This window comes from Hemitrygon akajei, unplaced genomic scaffold, assembly GCF_048418815.1.
Source record: "Hemitrygon akajei unplaced genomic scaffold, sHemAka1.3 Scf000045, whole genome shotgun sequence".
Taxonomy (NCBI): Eukaryota; Metazoa; Chordata; class Chondrichthyes; order Myliobatiformes; family Dasyatidae; genus Hemitrygon; species Hemitrygon akajei.
The window spans coordinates 1,118,860-1,140,711 of NW_027331931.1; the positions used below are offsets into that span (position 1 = coordinate 1,118,860).

General features: G+C 47.3%; 1 protein-coding gene across 3 annotated transcripts in view; it reads right to left on the reverse strand.

Annotated features, from left to right (window-relative positions):
• Positions 1–11,685: 11,685 nt before the first annotated feature.
• LOC140720613 (NACHT, LRR and PYD domains-containing protein 3-like) overlaps positions 11,686–21,852 on the reverse strand; it is a 36,118-nt gene continuing 25,951 nt past the window's right edge. For 2 of the 3 annotated variants that reach the window (XM_073035442.1, XM_073035440.1), the window contains exons 6-13: positions 21,079–21,171; positions 20,033–20,199; positions 18,940–19,111; positions 18,790–18,840; positions 13,342–15,058; positions 12,558–12,644; positions 12,252–12,396; positions 11,686–12,087 (exon numbers count right to left, since the gene is read on the reverse strand). In XM_073035442.1, the coding sequence (XP_072891543.1) occupies positions 11,992–12,087; positions 12,252–12,396; positions 12,558–12,644; positions 13,342–15,058; positions 18,790–18,840; positions 18,940–19,111; positions 20,033–20,199; positions 21,079–21,171 (2,528 nt within the window). In that variant the 3' untranslated portion in view covers positions 11,686–11,991. The remainder of the gene's footprint in view (positions 12,088–12,251; positions 12,397–12,557; positions 12,645–13,341; positions 15,059–18,789; positions 18,841–18,939; positions 19,112–20,032; positions 20,200–21,078; positions 21,172–21,852) is intronic. The other variant, XM_073035443.1, reaches the window with a different exon arrangement.

Below are 21,852 nucleotides of genomic sequence, written 5' to 3' on the forward strand. Positions count from 1 at the left end.
CCACGGAATAAGTGAGTGAGAGGAGAGATGTGTAAATCCACACGAACGTCTAGAGAGAAGGCAATTACGAAGAATTCCACACACATTCCACGCTGGGTAAACGAAATAACAGTCGCCGAAGATCTTATCCGTCGATTCGTTCCGAAATCCACTTAGAAATATCATCAGGTGACAGTGGCAGGAATATCGTCTTCAAGTGGTTACCACAGAACACCCCGATTCCAGGTAAGGGCCAACAAAAGTGATACCACAGGATACTCCAACAAATCCACACATATGGATTATACGAAGTGACAGTCACACATCTGTTGGGCACTACGTGCCGATGATCAACCCAATCTTTTGGGCATAGCAGTGACAAGCTGAAGTCTCTCTCTCTCTCTCTCTCTCTCTCTCTCTCTCTCTCTCTCTCTCTCTCTCTCTCTCTCTCTCTCTCTCTCTCTCTCTCTCTCTCTCTCTCTCTCTCTCTCTCTCTCTTCCTCTCCCTCTCCCTCTATCTCTCTCTCTTACTCTCCCTCTCCCTCCCCTCCCTCTCTCCCCCCCACTGTCTCTGCTGCAGCGCGTGTGTGACGTCACAGCCCCGCCTCACTCAGGCACTTAAAGCGACACTCACAGTAAACGAATCTGCGATCTCGCAACACAATGTACCTCTAAAGTCTGACAACAGGCTAGCGAGTGAAACTTCGGTGTTGCAGAATCAGAAACCAAAGTGTTGCCAGCCTGAGTCAGGTCTTTGGGGCTCCAGAGAGAGAATGGTCTAGAGTTTACGAGGAGGAAGAGGAAGAGGAAACAGACCAGCAGGATATGGCTACAAAAGGAAGATCACAAAAATTTGGAAACTGGTTGACCCAAAAAAAAAAGATGGTTAGTTTCTGCAAAATACTGGTGGTAACCAAAAGATCAGGCAACAATTGTGGAGAGGAATAAATAAACAACTTTTAGACCGAGCCTCTTCAGCATACCTAGACTGTGTACTCCGCTGCATAGTTGCTGCCTGAACTGCAGAGTTCCTCCAGCATTTTGTGTGTGAGCGTCTCTGTATTTCCAGCAACTGCAGAATCTCCTGTTTTATATCTGCATTTTACTTTGGCATTAGATACACGTTGATATTGAGTACATTGTTTACGTGAGCCGCTTTCTGCGTTAAAAGAGCTGCAGATTTTTTCGATACACCCGAAAAAAAATGAGATATGGACATTGAACCGGTGCTTCAAGAAATGTTTAATGGCACCGTTATTACCCATAAGTCCCTGCGGTAATAATTTTTGTCAGGCACTGAAGAATTGATGAACTGCGCAGGCGTCAGGCTGATGACGTCCCCGAGTATCACGCATGCGTGCAGAACACAGAAGGCTTTTAAAATGTCGGATGCAGGTAAGAGCGATTCTCTGTGTTTTTATCTTAAACACCGACTTCAGGACGATTCCTGTGAATTTCTGACACCGTGGCCAGCAATCCCGGGACAGTCCTGCCCTCTTCCCTCTCTCTCAGCCCCACGATCCGTACACGGGCCCCGGGGAGCTTCCGGCTGATGAGGGAATGGAAACCGATGGATCTCTCAGACAAAGCTGAGCTCCAGCTATCTAAATGCAAGGATTAGGAACTCGGAGAAAGGGAACAAAACCCATCTGTGGACACTTTCTGGAGGTCCAAGATACGTATGTTCCACGACCGCTGGGCTAAGTGTGTAAATGTAGGAGGGGACTATGTTGAAAAATAGATGTGCTAGATTTTCTAAAATTGACTCCTTCTACCTTAGGCCACAAACTTATCTATCACCCCTTTTATATAGGGAAAAGCAGTATAACATTAGATGATCATCACCATAAGATGAAAGTTTAAATCTTAGCCTTTGTTTTAAATTAGCACTTAGTCTTTCCTGTGATTAGAAAATAGGAATCTTGGCTAAATAACCAGACATAAAGTATGGTGAGGTACAGTGCTAGCATTGTAGATTAGCAAGGATTCTACTTTGGGTTGGACTTCCAGAGCACACTTACTGGATATCCACAGGACAGTATTGTTGAAGACTAAGACAGTACTTTCAAATAGAATTGGAAAGGAAATGAGAGCTTTTACCACCTGGTCATTTGCCACCTCTTCTTGTGATTCTGCTCCTAAATGTGAAGACATGGAGAAGTGAGTTTAAAATTATGCCATCGAACTGGTTGTAAGAATGGACCACACCTATTGGTCCTCATTTGCTTTATTCAGAGCCTTGTCAATAGCATGAATAACTGAATAAACATTTCATTAGAATGGGGTGGATTAAACTGAATATATAGGATCTTTAAATTATACCCCTTCCCACTTATTATTTTCGCTGGAAAATAGATTTCGAAATTCTAAGTAATCCTGACTAAAGTGTAATATGGTTTTAAGAAAAGCTCAAGGTCAAATAAGTGTGAGACATTTGTAGAGCATTTTATAGGAAGGGACATTAAAGACATTCATCATTTATCCTGATTTTTCCTCCCAGCACTGCCGCAAATACACAAACCACCCCACCTCCCTTCAGATCTACTCCGGGCTGTGCCTGATGAACCAGCCAAGATTAGCAGTTCAACATCTGTGGGAAAAATTGAGTCCAAATACCTAATAAGTTTGGGATGTGTATATTCGTCTCCCAATTTATGATGTAGGAGCATTGATATTATTCTGCTTTGTGTGTAAAATATACAATCCTCTTTTTTCAAATCTTTATCAGCTAGTGAACTTACAAGTTTGCTTCAGGGAGTTAAGCAATTTAATTTTAAACAATAGCATGAATTGATAAATGTTACCAATTTTAAATAGCAAAAAGTTTATAGTATTTTTTTTCCTGGGAAAAAATAAAAGGGGGAAAAAGACTTTGGGTCCGAAGTTTGAATAGTGTTATGATGTGACTGCATTTTTCAAAAGAAAAGAACAAAAATTGTAGTTATCCAAATGCAGAAAGGTTAATCCTACATTAAATGTGAATTACGATTAAGAGATCCAAGATAATGTGTATTTAATAAAATAATTTAAATCAAATTATTGCTTTAAATCTACATTATACATTCAAGAATGCATTTTAGGTAGCTCAACACCTCATGCAGGTCAGTCAGGTATCTCCGCTCCCTTTAAACTTGCACGTTTCTGTTTCCCAGATGCTTTTGAAACTTACTTTGACCTTATTTTCTGAGCTCCTTTTAAACTTGCAGGTTATGTGGAACACATCATTCTGTAATGTGATGTCTAAAAACAGTGATTTGGAAGTGAGGTATGATGTATTAATATGAGAACATCTAATAATACAGAAAATCTGCTAGTCCGACACCCAAGACCCAACCATGGCAGGTTCACTAAGTTTTACTGTGGTTAGTCACAGGTTTGGAGGGCTGTCGCCTGAAAGTAATGATCATTAATCACCATCAATGTTACATAGTTCACACTAAAAATAAAAGCACAAGGGAGAAATCGGCCTCTGCAGCACCTTTTTTTTAGAGCGCTCAGTGGTTCATTTGAAATCAGGTCCAGAATTTACCTGCACTTCTGATGGGAAATCTGTTGGATGTGTTTCTGACAAACATACACCCAAAAAATGTTATGAGTCAATGCACCAAGTGGATTGAACGCCAGCACTTTTGAACGGTGTGTTTCAGCCTATTCTGTTTCAATCTTTATGAAACGTGAAATAATCTGAAAGATCTAGAACTTGATCGAGGTCTAAAAGATTATGAGAGGCATAGACAGGGTGGATAGTCAGTACCTGTTTCCCAAGGCACCAATAGCAAACACCAGAGGGCATATGTATAAAATTAAGGGAGGGAAGTTTAGTGGAGACATCAGGGGTAAGTTTTTTTTTTACACAGAGGGTTGTGAGTGCCTGGAATGACTTGCCAGGGGTGGTGGTGGAGGCTAAAACATTAGGGGTATTTAACAGCCTCTTGGACAGGCACATGGATGAAAGAAAAATGGAGCGTTATGGGGTAGTGTGGGTTTAGTACTTTTTTTAAGGTTTATATGGGTCGGCACAACATGGAGGGCTGAAGGGCCTGTACTGTGCTGTAGTGTTCTATTCTATGGCTCTAAAATCTTTTTCATCACCAGTTGAGAAAATCATCTTTGTCCTACCTCCAGTCACAAAGAGGAAATCTGCAGATGCTGGAAATCCAAGCAACACACACAGATTGCTGGAGGAATTCAGCATTAGTACTCTTTTCCATAGATGCTGCCCGGCCTGCTGAGTTCCTCCAGCATTTTGTGTGCGTTGCTTGTTCTACCTCCTCTTGGTCTGGACTTTTCTACCGGTGAGAACATGTTTTGTCCCATTCTCTCCGGGTACATAATGATATCAAACACCTTTGCCCTTGGCAACAAGTAGCTTTCACATCACAAATGTGCCAGACTCCAATGAGACAGACTACTGCCCTTCCCTTCATATTCATTGGCATTGCATTCACTGAGTTCAACACTGTCAGTCACCTGGGGGAGGGTTCAGGGGGAATATTTAAGTATAGTACTTTTACCTCGGTGTATTGTGGTGATGCAAGAGTTGGTGGGAAATTTTCAAATTGGAAGAAGTGAGTTGATATTTGGAAATCTGAATTTTTAAAGCATCATTTAGCAAGAAAATCACAGTAGGTGGTTTGCAAAAGCTGTGGCAAGTAAATCCGTCATTAACCATTGCAGACCTGTTACGTAGGTTGTGTGAGAGTGCAGATGAACTCGATCAAACCCAGAGGAGATCAAAGTTCTTACTGACAGTGATTTGCTCGCTGTTGAAATGAATACCTCTCTATATAAAATTCAGTTTGCACATGTTGTTCTCACTGGGTAAAAATTGTACAGCACAAGATTTTTGCACACACTGGTCATTACAAATTAGAGGGGACACTGGTGGGAAGGCGGGGAGACCTCCAGTGTCCCTGACGCCCTCACGTAGAAGGTGTATATCCAGCTGCACTTTAAGGAGTTGGAGCTGGAAATGGATGAATTCCGCATCATCCGAGAGTTGGAGGGGGTGATAGATATGACATGGTGGGTTACACCCAAGGTGCAGGACACAGGAAACTGGGTGAGAGTCAGGAAGGAGAATGAAGTTAAATAGCCACCGCAGGGTACTCCTGTTGCCATCTCATACAACAACAGGTGGACACTTTACAAACTGTTGGGAGGGATTACCTGGCAGAGGAAAGTCAAAGGGGAGATGGGGGATTTGTTAGTTAGGGGAACAGAACTAGAATGGGACTAATATCCGAGTGGTAAGGCTTGCTAGTGCTTCCCTGTGGGGTGGGTGGTTAAACTAAAGTTGCAGGGAGGATTGGAGCCAGAGTGACAGAACAGATAGTGGAGAGAGTGAATTGAATTGAATTGACTTTATTACATACATCCTTCATATACACGAGTTGTAGAAATCTTTATGTTACGTCTCTGTCTAAATGTGCAATGTGAAATTTATAATAGTTTATAATAAATAGTATGTACAACAGGACAGTCAGGATAAATAAAAGTACAATTGTATCAGCATGAATTAATCTATCAGAGGGCCTGGTGGAAGAAGCTGTCCCTGGGCCTGTTCATCCGGGCTTTCAGGCTGTGGTACCGTTTCCCAGATGGTAGCAGCTGGAACAGTTTGTGGTTGGGGTGACTCTCGTCCCCAATGATCCTTTTTACACACCTGTTTTTGTCAATGTCCTGAATAGTGAGAAGTTCACATCTACATATGCGCTGGGCTGTCCGCACCACTCTCCGCAGAGTCCTGCAACTGAGTGAAGTACAGCACCCATACCAGACAGTGATGCAGCCAGTCAGGATGCTCTCAATTGTGCCCCTGTAGAAAGTTGTTAGTATTTGGGGCCCCATCCCAAACTTCCTGAACCGCCTGCGGTGAAAGTGGTGCTGTTCTGCCTTTTTCACCACACAGCCAGTATGTACAGACCAGGTGAGATCCTCGGTGTTGTGTATGCCAGGGAACTTGAAGCTGTTCACCCTCTCAACCCCAGATCCTGGGTCAGCCTGTCTCCAGTTCTCCTGTAGTCTGCAGCCAGCTCCTTTGTTTTAGTGACATTGAGGGCCAGGTTGTTTTCTTGTTACCAAACAGAAGTTGTTCAGACCTCAGGGCATGAAATTATGATATTGTAGCCATTACTTGGACTTGCTTGCACCCAACAGTCTGAGGGATTTCAAGGAACAAATCTGTAGAGAGATTATGTACTATGCCAAGAAACAAAGGTTGATAAAGTGTTACGAACCCCATAACTGGGTCACTTACCAGCAAAGTTAGAGAGGTCCGTTGAAGTCTGATGGTACTATTTTAACAGTATTTATTGGAAAAAGTACACCAGCATAATATCAATGCAAACATACAGATACTATACGTCGTCAATACTAGATCTAAAAGTGCGGGTATAATAATAATCAATAAGAAATAAGCTCTTTCGTTGTCTAGGGGATAATGTATTGTCCGATGGAAATATCAAAGGTCATTTAGTTCATGCAGGCTGCAGCCTTTGGTTGGAGTCAAGAGAGGGATTTTTGAAACTTGCCAGCTTTTCCTTTTTATGATGTCGATCCTTCCAGAGTTCCGTTGGTGTTGGTTTCTCCTTTTAGCTAAAGCCGTTCTTCCGTGGTAAGGCCCACCAATTCCTTGGCAAATGGAAAAGGACGCACGCGGGCCCCCCACCGGCTGTCACTATTAAACGCTGTCACGGGATTTCTTAGCGTTTCTCCTGGTGAGTCTAAAGGGGTTGTTCCCCAGACCCTCTTTTATCCTTACTCACGGGGTCTCAGATATCAATCAGGTTGGGATGATGCAATCCCTCAACCAGCCCACTCTGGTCATCCCCTGAGGGCTTCAATGAATAGTACAGTACTCAATACACAATTCCGTCTCCAAGAGACAATGGCCAATATCCGTGGCTTTGTATCGCCGAGGCCAGGACACATTCCAAATGTCTCTCTCTCATTTCCTGGGTCCCCAGACCCGAATTAATAGCGATCTTGCGATTCTCGAAAAGGAGGGGGCTACTTTGTACCCTTCGGCCCCTCAGAGTTGTGGCACGTTCATAACAAAAGTGAGTGATTTTAACTTTCCATTTATTGACTGGACTCCCGTGCTGTAAAAGGACTAGATGGGGTAGAGTTTGTCAAATCTGCCTTGATCAGTATTTAAAATTCCCAATGTAGAAGTGTGCAATAAGCTATTGGGAAGTGATCCAGGGCTAGTGACAGAAATTAGTGTATGGGAACACTTTGTATCTACTGATCATGAGATTCCAAGTAAATACAGAAAAACAGAGGCCTGGACCTCTTTCGAGATTCTAAATTGGAGAAAGGCCAATTTTTATGATATTTGCAAGGATTTGACAAGTGTGGATTGGGACAGGCTTTTTTTTTATCAAAGGAGTACTTGGTAAGTGGGAGTTCTGATGCACCATCAATAACTCACGCCGAGACTTAGGAAGTGAGATATCGGCTTTTATTGACTGAAGAACAACACTACATCCTGGGGAAAATGAGGGAGAGCAGCAGGCCACAGTCGCCTTTATACAGGGGTCTGTGGGAGGAGCCACAGGGGTAGTCAGCAGGGTCTTGGGAGGAGCCACAGGAGCAGTCAGACAGGTATATCTAGTTCACCACATTCACCCCCCCTTTGTTTAAAAAAAAAATTCCCAAGCATATTTACAGGTTAAGTCGATCAGGTGGTCGAATCGTTCGTTGCGATCTACGTAGCTCCGGCTGCAATTGCACAGGAGCCGGAGGTGATGACGGCACAGGTGCCGGAGGTGGTGTGTGCTCCGAAGGCGGAGAGTGGGTTAATTCTGTCCCAACAGGAGGTGTCAGGGATCCCTCACGTGTGAGCGAGGGCCCTGGAACAGACGCATACGGAGTCTGTGTGGGGCACGGTGCACGCGGAGTCACTTCGGGTACAGGGTGCAAAGTTACCGTGGAGTGCTCGGGGTAGTGGTCTGCTGCTCCGGCGGGCGCCAAGTCGCGGACAGAGACCGTGTCCTCCCGCCCATCAGGCAAGACCACGTAGGCATACTGGGGATTAGCATGCAGGAGGTGAACCTTCTCGACCAGTGGTGAGTACTTATTACTCCTCGCATGTTTACGCAGCAGCACTGGCCCCGGGGACGTCAGCCAAACTGGCAGGGTGGTCCCAGTGACAGACTTCCTGGGAAAAGAGAATAAGCGTTCGTGAGGGGTGGCATTAGTGGACGTACACAACAGGGAGCGGATAGAGTGGAGTGCCTCAGGGAGGACCTCCTGCCATCGGGAGACCGGCAACCCTTGTGACTTAAGGGCTAAAAGTATGGCCTTCCACACTGTGGCATTCTCCCTCTCCACCTGGCCATTCCCCCGGGGATTATAACTCGTGGTGCGACTAGTAGCTATGCCCCTAACAAGCAGGAACCGGCGCAACTCGTCACTCATAAAGGAGGACCCTCTATCACTGTGGACATAGCAGGGATATCCGAACAGAGTGAAGAGCTGGCGCAGGACTTTTATGACCGACGTGGTAGTAGTGTCGGGGCAGGGAACGGCAAAGGGGAATCGCGAGTACTCGTCAATAATACTGAGAAAGTAGACATTGCGGTCGGTGGAGGGAAGGGGGCCCTTAAAGTCAATACTCAGTCGCTCAAAAGGGCGGGTGGCCTTGACAAGCTGCGCAGTGTCAGGACGGTAGAAGTGCGGTTTGCACTCAGCGCAGATCTGGCAGTCCCTGGTCATCGTCCTGATGTCCTCCAGGGAGTACGGCAGGTTCCGGGCTTTAATGAAGTGATAAAACCGGGTGACCCCCGGGTGGCAAAGTTGGGCATGAAGGGCATACAGCTGGTCGAGCTGGGCACTAGCACACGGTCCCCGGGATAGGGCATCAGACGGTTCATTGAGCCTGCCAGGCCGGTACAGGATATCATAATTGTAGGTGGAGAGTTCTATTCTCCATCGCAAAATTTTATCATTTTTGATTTTGCCCCGCTGTTGGCTGCTGAACATGAACGCAACCGAGCGCTGGTCGGTCAGCAAGGTGAACCTTCTGCCGGCGAGATAGTGCCTCCAGTGCCGAATAGCTTCCACTATGGCTTGGGCTTCTTTCTCCACCGTGGAGTGCCGAAGTTCAGAGCCTTGAAGGGTACGAGAAAACAACGCCACTGGCCTGCCTTCTTGATTGAGGGTAGCAGCCAGCGCGACGTCAGAGGCGTCACTCTCTACTTGGAAGGGAATGGTCTCGTCTACCGCATGCATCGTTGCTTTGGCAATGTCCCCTTTAATGCAGCTGAAGGCCGCGCGGGCCTCGGCAGAGAGGGGAAAGGTGGTAGACTTGACCAGGGGGCGGGCCTTGTCTGCGTAATGGGGAACCCATTGGGCGTAATAGGAAAAAAAACCCAGGCACCGCCGGAGGGCCTTGAGAGTAGTGGGAAGAGGGAGTTCTAACAGGGGGCGCATACGGTCGGGGACGGGGCCAATGACCCCGTTCTCCACGACATACCCAAGGATAGCGAGTCGTGTGGTTCTGAACACACACTTGTCCTTGTTATAAGTGAGGTTCAAAGCATCGGCCACCTGGAAAAAACGTTGGAGGTTGGCGTCATGGTCCGACCAGTCGCGACCACAGATGGTGATGTTATCTAGATAGGGAAATGTGGCCGTCAGTTTGTACTGGTCCACCATCCGGTCCATCTCCCTCTGGAAGACTGAGACCCCATTTGTGACACCAAATGGGACGCGCAGAAAGTGATAGAGCCTGCCACCCGCCTCGAAGGCGGTGTAGGGGCGGTCCTCTGGGCGGATGGGGAGCTGGTGATAAGCGGATTTCAGATCAATTGTCGAGTACACCTTGTACTGAGCTATCTGGTTGACCATATCCGCGATGCGGGGTAGGGGGTACGCGTCAAGCTGCGTGAATCTATTGATGGTCTGGCTGTAGTCCACAACCATCCTATTTTTCTGCCCAGTCCGAACAACGACCACCTGGGACCGCCATGGGCTTGTGCTTGGCTCAATGATCCCCTCCCTGAGCAGCCGCTGCACCTCTGAATGAATAAAGGCCCTGTCCCCCGCACTGTACCTCCTACTTTTAGTTGCCACAGGTTTACAGTCGGGGGTCAGGTTGGTGAACAGCGATGGGGGAGGGATCTTGAGGGTGGAGAGGTTGCAAATAGTGTCAGCAGCACAGCTATCGGCATGGTGCTGGGCGGGATGTGGGGTTCGGGGTGTATGTGCGTGTGGTAACGGAGTATATGGCGAAGTCCCACCAAACTGAGGATTCCTGACAGTGAGTGGTGGGTGGGGCCCGTCATATGCCATAGTCACACTTTCGAGATGGCTCTGGAAGTCCAGCCCCAATAGCACAGGTGCGCACAGCCGAGGCATGACCAGGAACGCAAAGTTCCGATATTCCGTGCCCTGCACCACCAATGTCGCTACACAACCCACCCGGATGTCTGTGGAATGCGACCCTGAAGCCAAGGTGATCTTCTGATCACGCCGTGTCACGAGTCCACAGCGTTTCACTGTGGCCGGGTCAATAAAACTCTCAGTGCTGCCCGTGTCAAACAGGCAGCTAGTCCTGTGCCCCTCCACCAGGATGTCCATCATCGACCTTGCGAGCTGGTGCGGGGCGCTTTGATCGAGGGTCACGGAAGCCAGCGTAGAACGGGGCGTGTCGGGGGCGGGGCCTGGTGACGCCGGCAAAGTTGGCCGCTCACATCCGGGCATGCAAGATGGCGAGTCGGGGGCGGGGCCTGGTGACGCCGGCAAAGATGGTTGTCCACATCCGGTCATGCAAAATGGCGGCCCCCAGGTCTCAGACGCGGCGCTGCTCGACCCCGGGCGCGGTTTAGATTTACAGACCTTGGCGAAATGGCCCTTCTTCCCACAGCTGGAACACGTCGCTTCGCGCGCCGGACAGCTTTCCCGGGCATGTTTCCGAAGCCCACAAAAGTAACAGAGTTTCATACCTGGCGAATTCGTGGGGTTTGAGATACCGCGACTGGCAGCGGCGTTGGCGAATTCGCTCGGAACCGGGGAATCGCTCGGCTGGACTTCTTCGGCGTACAGTTGCGCAGCCTCTATCGAACTGGCCGTCTCTATCGCAGAGCGTAAGGTCAGATCAGCTTTTTCCAGCAGCCGCTGGCGGATACACACTGACCGAACCCCAGTCACAAAAGCGTCTCGGACCAAGAGTTCCTTATGCTGTTCCGCTGTGAGCGCTTTGCAGTCACAGTCCCGCGCGAGTATCTGTAGCTCGCGGAGGAATTCAGCAGTCGACTCCGTAGGCCGCTGTTTTCGTGTTGCCAAGCGGTGCCGTGCATAAACTGGATTTACTGGCCGCAGGTACTGTCTTCGGAGGGCGGCAAGCGCCTCCTCGTAGGTGGATATGTCCCTGATGAACGAATAAACTTTTGGGGCGACCCTCGAGAAGAGAAGTTTGTGCCGAACAGCCGAGTCGGTGGCACGAACCTCCTCTAAGTACGATTGGAAGCACACCAGCCAGTGTTCAAAGGCAAGAGCTGCTCCAGGATCTCGGGGGTCCAAGTCTAGGCGTTCTGGGCGTAAAGCGGTTTCCATGTTGTAACTTTCAGTCAATAAAATTGATGCACCATCAATAACTCACGCCGAGACTTAGGAAGTGAGATATCGGCTTTTATTGACTGAAGAACAACACTACATCCTGGGGAAAATGAGGGAGAGCAGCAGGCCACAGTCGCCTTTATACAGGGGTCTGTGGGAGGAGCCACAGGGGTAGTCAGCAGGGTCTTGGGAGGAGCCACAGGAGCAGTCAGACAGGTATATCTAGAACGCACATCCGGCGGAAGCTGCCCCGCCGGACAACAGGCGGAAACACGTCACTGCAGGACCGCTCTGAGCGACGCACAGCGCGAGGCCCAAGCCGGTTCCATTAAAACCGTTGGGAATCAGCCCCGGCACACGGCCGTTAAAGGTAAGGGCGGGAGTTAAAGGGGAGGGCAGGGAATCAGCCAAAATGTCCCCATCCCGCGGGTGGGGATGTTCACACATTCAGATGTTCACAGATCCACTCTCAGTCTGGGTCTGGATTCCTGCCGAGATCTCAGTTCCTTCCCCACGGTCACACTGAACTGATTCCTTAGCAGCCTGAAACAGATGGGAGAATAATTATGAAATAAACAGATTACACAACAGTGTCAGTAACAGGGGACTGGGGTTAATGTTTCAACAACACTCACAGACAAATATCACCAGAAAACCCGCGGATCCGCTGATATTTTATCACATTGAACATTAACACAAACACTCACCCGATCCGCTCCAGACTCGGGAGGGCCAGTATGAGGCGGCGGAGAGCGGGGACAGATCGGTCTGTCAGCGAGTTCCATCCCAAGTCCAGCCACATCTCTGATGGGTTTGTACTGACAGCGGAGACGAGATCCTTGGCAACAGAATCTGTGAGACGAGTTGAGAGAGAGTGAGGGTGAAGGACACAGAGAGAAAGGAGACAGTACAAATCCCCAGTGTTTATCAGTAACACAATTACTGATCACATTAATGTTCAGTGTCAGACACCCATTGATTGTAAACACAATCTCACACAGTCTGTTACTCACCCCAGTTTCTGTATTTTACACTCCGGGTTCCTCAGAGCCACAGACACCAGCTTCACTCCTGAATCTCCCAGTTCATTCACCCCAAGGCTAAACACAAACAGACAAAATATTGAATAAAGTGATTAAATCCATGGGTCTGGGGGAATTTCTCTCACTCGGATATTTCAGGAAACATTAAACCCTTCAGTAAATCACTGATCAGAGTTCACATCACTGTCAATGTCCCTCACTGCCCAGCTCCAGTGTATTCACCGAATGTCAGTAATTTAGTCTGTCGGTGTGACCCACAGACCCAAAGTCCCACAGTGAGGAAGTATTGTGAATGGGGAAATTCAGTGAGAAATGACACCACCTGATGGAAAGACAGAACCTGAAGGAGGAAGGGGGATGGGGAAGAGTGATCACACAGAAAGAAGGGGGATGGGGAAGAGAGATCCCACAGGAGGAAGGGGGATGGGGAAGAGAGATCCCACAGGAGGAAGGGGGATGGGGAAGAGAGATCACACAGAAAGAAGGGGGATGGGGAAGAGAGATCCCACAGGAGGAAGGGGGATGGGGAAGAGAGATCCCACAGGAGGAAGGGGGATGGGGAAGAGAGATCCCACAGGAGGAAGGGGGATGGGGATGAGAGATCTCACAGGAGGAAGGGCATGGGGAAGAGAGATCACACAGAAAGAAGGGGGATGGGGAAGTGACCACAATTCTTCACAATTATACTTACGACAGTTTTACCCAACACAATGGAACAGTTTCACAGCTCAGAGTGAGAGATAAATCAAGTTACCCCAACTCCTGGCATTTGTGCAGCCCGGGTCCCAGCCGCTGGATTCCTTCACACTGAATGTGGCAGTTCCCCAGGTCGAGGTGTTTTATTGTGTCACAGAGTCCGATGACATGAGACAGGACCGCACAGTCAATCGGGGTCAGTGTCATTCCACTGAATGAAAGTGTTTGCACAGACCTCAGTGCGGCCTGAGCCAGTCCACGATTTTGAGACTCAAACAGGTAGTGCAATGTGTTCAGGAGGCTCCTTTTACCAGCTTCACTCCATGTGTTTCTACTCTGGCGTTTAACCTCCTCCTTCACCCAGTCAATCACCCGGCAGGTTGTTTGATGAGGAAATGGACCCAGAAACTCCTCCAGGCCCCGAGCTGTCATTGGGTTGGAGAGACCAGCAACAAAACGGAGAAATACCTCAAATCGCCCATCTGTCACGTTGTGGGCTTCAGTGAGGAATTTCAGGATTTTCCTGGGATGTAGAGTCAGGAATTGTGCGACTGCAGCTACAAACTCTTGGATGGTGAGGTGTGGGAATGTGTACACCATGCTCCAGGCAAAATCCTCTCTCTCCAAAAGCTCCATCAGGAATCCGGACAGGAACGGGGAAGGCTTCAGATTGTACTTGATCAAATCTCCATCTGTAAACACAATCTTCCTCTCGGACACTCCTCTGAAGGCCATCTGACCAACCCTGAGTAACACATCACGGGGGTTCTCAATCTCACGGCCGTGGTTTTTCAGGATGTTGTAAATATAGTAGGAATATAGTTGGGTGATGGTCTTGGGAGCACGCTGCGGGTCCCTCACTCTTTGTGTGAAGAAGGGGCCCAGTGCCAGAGCAAGGATCCAGCAGTAGGAGGGGTTGTAGCTCATGGTGTACAGGATCTCGTTCTCCTTCATGTGTTTGAAAACAGCTTCCACCACTGTCTGATCTTCAAAATGCCTGATGAAATATTCCTTCCGTTCCTCACCAGAAAATCCCAGGATTTCAGCCCAGACACTGATCTCTGCCTTTTCCAATAAATGTAATGCAATGGGGCGGGTGGTCACCAGCACTGAACACCCTGGGAGCAGCTTGCCCTGGATTAAGCTGTACACAATGTCGGACACCTTGCACTTGAATTCAGGATCTGTGTTTCTCCGACTCTCAGCAAAATTAATTTTGTCATTGAATTCATCCAAACCATCGAATATAAACAACAATCCCTCTGGGTTCTTCCAGACCTCTCTCAGGATATTCCCAAAGTAAGGATACTGATCCAGAATCAGTTCCCTCAGGTTTATTCTGCAGTTAATGGAGTTTAAATCCCGAAATTTGAAACTGAAGACAAACTGGAACTGTTGGTATATTTTCCCTGTGGCCCAGTCATAAACAATCTTTTGTACCATTGTTGTTTTCCCGATCCCCAGGACCCCGGCCACTGCTACCGAGCTCCCAGATTTAGATTTATTCTGGGAAATGCTGCTCTGGAACAACTGATTAGTCCGGATTTTCTCCAGCTCTCCACAGAGATGCTTCTGTCTCCACTCCTCATGGTCTCTGCCTCTTGCCAGCAGCTCATGTTCCACCAGTCTCCGATCTCGAACAGTAGAAATGACCGTGAGCTCAGCGTATCGATCAACCAGCTGGAAAACCTTCACCTTCTCCCTCATCAGGATCGTGTTCACTCTCAGTTTTTCAGTCTGTGTCCGCAGAGTCTCCTTGTGTTTCCTTCGAACATCTTGGGATGGACAGAAATAGGTTGTCAATGGATGATCTGATGAACATGGAGCATACAACATATTTTCGTTAATAAAAAAAAAATACTTGTTAAAGACATTGGGTGAAATCGGGAGATCAGAGATAATAGTGTCTGAAAGTGAACGACGACCCAGAAACATTTCTGATCTGATTCAGATCCGCTGTTAAAGAATTAGCATTAATTGGATTCATCAATGGATGTTCGTACAGTAAATTCGATTAACAGACCCCGACTGGACAGAGATGCCTGGTCTAGATAAACACCAGATCATCACATTTCCACATTAATTGTGCTGTAAAGGTGAGTATTTCCCTGGTAGTTTACTGACCCCTGACTGTCCCGTACCTGACAAACTCCCACTACTGTCACAGCTGTTATTTTTTCCTGTGGAAGAAACTTTTAATCCCCAGTGTTGATGTGGCGTATGGAAATGCAGAAGAGGGTAGTGGGCATTCTCTCAAGGGAACAGGTTGGGGAATCACTGCTCCCCCTCCGCTCTCACCATCACCGATTTAAAATACAAAGAAGTGGCTTTGCTGATCAGCATGTGCATTGTGGGTAGGTGGTTGGGGTGTGTGGGATCTCAAAGTGTGTTTGAATCCTGTCGTGGACGTCTGTGGTCTCACAGTGTGTAAGGACCCTGCCAGGTGTGTGTGGGGTCTCATAGTGTGTCAGAACCCTGCCAGGAGTGTTTGGGTACTCACAGTGTCACAGTACCTGTCAGGGGTGTGCAGGGTCTTATGCTGTGTCAGGAGACTGTCGGGTGTGTGTTGCATCTTACAGTGTGTCAGCACCTGTCAGGTGATTGTGGCATCTCAGTGTGTCGGCTTCCTGTCAGGGGTGTGTGGGTTTTCAAAGTGTGTCAGGACCCTGTCAGGGGTGAGTGGGGTCTCACAGTTTGCCAAGTCCCTGTCATGGTGTGTTTGGTCTCACAGTCTGTCAAGACCCTGCCAAGGGGGTGGGAGGTTTCGCAGAGAGTCAGGGCCCTGTGGGGTGTGTGTGTGGGCTCACAGTGTGTCAGGAACCTTGCAGGGGTGTATGGTGTCTCTCAGTTTGTCAGGATCCTGCCAGGGCTGTGTGGCGTCTCACAGTGTGTCACATCCCTGACATGAGTGTGTGGGCTCTCACAGTGTGTCAGGACCCTGCCAGGGGTGTGTGGAGTCTAACAGTGTGTCAGGACCTGTCAGCTGTGTGTGACATCTCACAGTGTGTCGGGTCCCTCTCAGGTGTGTGTGGGTCCTTACAGTGTGACAGTACCCTTTCAGCGGTGTGTAAGCTCTGACAGTGAATCAGGACTCTGCCAGGGCTGTGTGGGGTCTCGCAGTGTGTCAGGACCCTCTCAGGTGTGAGTGGGATCTCACAGTGTGTCAGGACCCTGCCAGGGATGTGTGGGGTCTCACAGGGTGTCAGGACCCTGTCAGGGGTGTGTGGGGTCTCACAGTGTGTCTGGACCCTGTCAGGGGTGTGTGGGGTCTCACAGTGTGTCGGGACCCTGTCAGGGGTGTGTGGGGTTTCACAGTGTGTCAGTACCCTGCCGGGGGTGTGTGGGGTCTCACATTGTGTCAGGATCTGTCAGTGGTGTGTGGTGTCTCACAGTGGGTCTGGACCCTGTCAGGAGTGTGGAGGGCCTCACAGTGTGTCAACACCCTTTCCAGTGCGTGTGGGGTCTCACAGTCTGTGGGCTTTCCAATCAACTTATTCGGGTGAAACAGGGAGTGTAGGAAAACACTGATTGTTGAAATGTTTACATTCGATAATGTGACAGTGGTAGAAATAATTTTCTTCAATAATCAGGGAGAGAGTCTGTTCTGTATTCAGAAATAGATGTGGGAATTTCACTGCCGTGACTGTTATCTCAACAAACAGCATGGAGAACTGTGAAGAATAAGTCTGCAGGGAAATTGTCGAGAATTCCCAAATCCTTAGTGCAGGAGGGGTTTTATTGTCTGAATGTGGAATGGAAAAACATTAACAGAGGTGAGAGAAATGTTAGCAGTTTGAAAATTTCCTCTGGTACCATTTGAAAATTATCATCTTTAGAATTTGTTCCTGGAAATGAGACGGGCTGCATTTAAAACATGGGCTACTGTAAGATTAATAATTTTTACGATATCTGTCTTTCCTTCGCTCTCTCCTCTGTTAAATGTCAGGGATGTGTGCTGCCTCACAGTGTGTCAGGACCCTGCCAGGGGTGTGTGGGGTCTCACCGTGTGTCAGGACCCTGTCAGATATATGTAGGGTCTCTATTCACTATATTTAGCTGTGATAGGCAGTGTAGGAAAACATTGATCTTGTACATATTTAATTTAGAGAATGTGACAGTGGTAGAAATGATGTTCTTCAATAATCAGGGAGTGTATCTGTTTCATATTCAGAAATGGCTGTGGGAATTTCACTGTCGGGTGTGTTCACTCTGTAAACCGGGTGAAGGACAATGATGAACAAGCTTGTAGCGATTTACTAAACCCGTGTTCAGGGACACGGAGGGGTTTCATTGACCGGATGTGGACTGGAACAGCATTAACAGAGGTCTCAGAGACGTGAGTAGTTTGTAAACTTCCTGATTGGTCTATCTCTAGTACCAAATTTAAATTATCATCTTTGGGATTTGTTCCTGTAAGTGAGAGAGACTGAACCAGGGTTCTGGCCGAGATTCCCTATATTTATGTTAAGAGCTTCAAATAATCAGATAAACCATGGGCTGATGCAATATCAACAAGTTTTGTGATATTTGTCTTTCCTTCGCTGTCTCCTCTGTTAAATGTGCAGTTGAGTGATCCAACTCAGTCTGCGATGATGAAGCCTTACAATCTCTTGAGTCCATGCACTGTCCCGGGCTCCATTTTCACTGACACAATGTGCTTACGGATGTAGTGCGTTTCTCATCCAGACAGTCACAATTTAATTAATTGCAATATTATTTATAGATATTTTCAGTCCTTTCCACATCTTTCCTGCAAGCTCACAAAACCTCGGATTCTCTGTCCTAATTCACTTCCACAGTGTCCATCACACAACACCAGCACACATGAATTTCAGCTTCTGTGGACTGAGCTGAGGATTTTGTCCCCCATCACACCCTCTCTAAAACTGTTTCCTGATGGAATTCCCAGGATTATTGAGTGGGAAATTAAACTGGATAACTTTAGCAGTGTGTGCACTAAGGGGTTGCAGATATGAACAGAGTGGGGTTCATATGCTGCTCTGGGATTAAACAGACTAGTTGTCGTGTTACCTGCTTTTCTCATTAAATGGCTGCTGTCATTGTTATTCTGTGACGAGAACTTCAATGGACTCCCAATTCTAAACAATGATAACCTGTAGGAGCTGAGGGAGTTTAGAAAAGTGATTTAGGATGAGGGCTATTCTGGAGGCTGTGTGGTTGTAGGGATATTATTTCACCTTTCGGAGTAAGAAATTTCTAATAGTTTCCCTCCTCAGATTGCCCTCTTCTCCATTCTGACCCCGGTGGACCCCGATAGTTGCGGGACCCAGAGAGGAGTGATCCCTTTCAGCAAAGCCCCCCAACTCTCTGCGTGGTTCCTCATAATGTTCTGTGAAAACTCTCCCTCCAGCAAACATTTTTCCAGGTGTCTCACTGTGCGCTGTGTCATGGTGGAACATTTACCTGATCAGATCTCCTTGTTTCAACAACGACTTCGCCCTACACAACATTAATATTTGATGGAAACATCAGTTTCTTCAGTTACCTTTCAGCTCTCTGGGAATCTCTGGTTCGGGTTGATGGACGGGAACACAACCTGTTCAGATTTAAACAATTTGAGGAATTGAAATGTGTCAAATTATTAAGTATGTAATGCTTGATTCCAATATTAAATTAATATCTGATACTATCTCACCATGTTCCTGTATTTCTTTCAGTATTTTGTCCAGATTTGGGACACAATTCCACATTTTCACAAAGGTTTCCCACATCACCCTCCGGGCGCGGGAGCCTTTCTCCATCACCAGGCTCAGGAGGAGTTTAGAACTGTCCGCCCGCTTTCCCTTATCAGCGAGATCGGAGATTTTCTGTGAAGAGTAACAGTGAACATATTGGGGACTGACAGATTCACACAGAGAATGAGAAGTAAATGATGTGCTCTGTAACGGGATCACACTGAGCAATCACCCGGACGGGTGCTGATCCTGTCTGGACTTGGACTGTACATTCTGAGTGCAGAGCACACGGAGGGACATTCACCAGGAACCTGTTCCACCAGTCAATGAGATCCTGGCTGGTCTGTGACCTCTTCATTGACATGGCTCCAAATCCATAAATATTTCCTCACCAGATTTGACAGTGTAAAACATAAATCAGAAAATAACGATCACAGTTGAAGAAAGAAGTCAGGAAGGTTTTTATAACAGAGTGAGCAGTCACAGAGAAGTTGCAAAAAAGATAATGTGATTCATCTCCTCGATCCACCAGTGTCCAACATGACAGTGGATTACCGGCTGACACCTGATGCCTTTCCTTTGCCTTTTCCAGTGGAGATTTATTCAGTGATTACACATTACAACATGGCAGAATTCCCCGATCCACACTGTCTGCAGTTACAGATTATAACACAGTCATCTCCACCCAGAACAGCACACACTCGAGCTCCTGTGGCATCCACAGCTGATGCCCCGGTTCTCACTGATATCCTGCCATCACACTGCATGGTCTTCCAATACCGAAACCTCCCGTCAAATTTTCATTTAATACTGTAAGCCCACAGAACTATTACTTGCTCAGCTCACTCTGAACATTGAGCAGCTACCCGCCAGTCTGCACGGTCTTTTCACCTCTTTCTATCACTGGTTCAGATTCACAGTTTTGTGATTGTATGTATAGTATTTATTTCCCAGTTGTTCTTTTATCTGACTTAATACCCGATGAATCAGAGTTACACCAGCCATCAGTCCTGTGATACGTGAAAATTCAAACCCATTCTCCCTCCCACTCACCCGATGTTCCTCTCCACTGAACTGATATTCGGCCGTTAATGCCAGGCTCACTCCGTGCACCCCTCCTTCCATCGCCTGCTCCAGCCTGTCCCGGTAGAAGTCCGTCACCTGCAGCAGCTGGAAATCATTCCAGCTTGCCAGGAGCTCGGTGATCACTGAGCTCGGACCTGTGCAGCACAATGGGGAAAATTAAAGAAATTACTGACTCCATGTTGGGCAGTAACTTTCTCTCTGCAACCTAAAGATCACCAAACACAGTCCGAAATATATATATATATGGGGCGGGGGGGGGGGGGGATGAACAGGATTGGGCCAGGGGGTGGGGAGCGCCAGGGGTGTAGGAGGGGGTATAATCCCATCTGTTCAAGGCTGCTCCTTTGTGTCACCGGGAATATACTTCTCTGTTTTGAAAGGACTCTGCTTATTCTGGAGAATATAGTAACCATCACTCTCCTGGTACTGCCCATCACCACCGTTTTTCTCTGGGTTACTGTCTGCCTGCCTGGACAACCCCTTCCTCAGCAAATCTCTGGGACATCTCACAAAATGCTGGAGCTACTCAGCATATCAGGAGCAAAAGAAAATCAGTTTTTTCTATGGAGCAGAAAAAAAACAATCAACGTTTCAGGCCAAGGCCCTTCATCGGACTGGAAATGAGGGGACAGAAATTCTAGATATTGACACATTAGTTTCAATTCCTTGTGATCCTGATCCAAAACGTCAACTGTTTATTCCTCTCCATGACCTGCTGAGTTCTGCCAATATTTTGTGTGTCTTTTTATTGCCCAAAACTTTCAGCATCTGCAGAATGTCTTGTCTTCTGGAGTAACTCACTATTTTAATGTGCATCACAATCTGTTAGAGGAGCTGGAGCAGATGGTAACTGTACTCCTTCCACGTGTGACTGTATTTCCCCAGAGATGTTAACTTTCTCTGTCATCTCTCTGCTCAATTTTCACAAATATTTTGTGAATTGCCTGCATTGCATTAAACCCAGACGCAGAATCAGCAGAGTATTTATAAATTAAAATAATTCGCCAACATACCCGTGTCCTTTCCCGATGGTGACGTCACTGGAGCTCCTCCACTGCCGGCACCTTGACTCCTTTTGAGGACACGTGTGATAAGTTTATGCTGCTCTGTAACGAAATAAATAACAGGAGGGTCAAACATTAATTGGCAACATTAGTTGGCAAAAAATCATTAAAATAAATAAAACAAAATACTGGAATTATTCAACAAGATAGTCAATATGTTAATATTTCAGCTGGGAATCACTGTATCAGAGCCTGTGTATGGGAGCCATGAATCTGTTCTTTATCAGCATTGTATTCTGCGTAGCTTAATTATGATGTTTTTATGGTAACTGGTCGCATCAGTTGGGGTTTGGTAAACGCGAAGGGAATAAGTTACATATTTGTGCATTGTTCCATGCGGTACACAGCTGGGGGATGACGAATGTCTTATCTCATATGCTGAACTGACATTTCCGTTACATCACTTCGCGAGTGTATGTTTGCTAATTGCGAATAAAGGATCGAATACATATCACTGACTTCTGTAACACTGGAGTTGAGAGAACACCATGCAAGTATACCAAATCGTTGGGGGTCACTAGTGACGGCAACTTGATTTAGTTAGAATTCACGCTAAATTCTCAACAGATGTTTCTCAATATTCTGGGGTACTTGAGTGTATCGACATTAAGAAAGAAGATGTTCTGGAGCTTTTGAAAGGGATTATGTCTCCAGGGCTGTAGGAGATATATCCCAGGCTACCATGGGAAGCGAGGGAGAAGGAGCTGGTGGTGGACCTTAGGA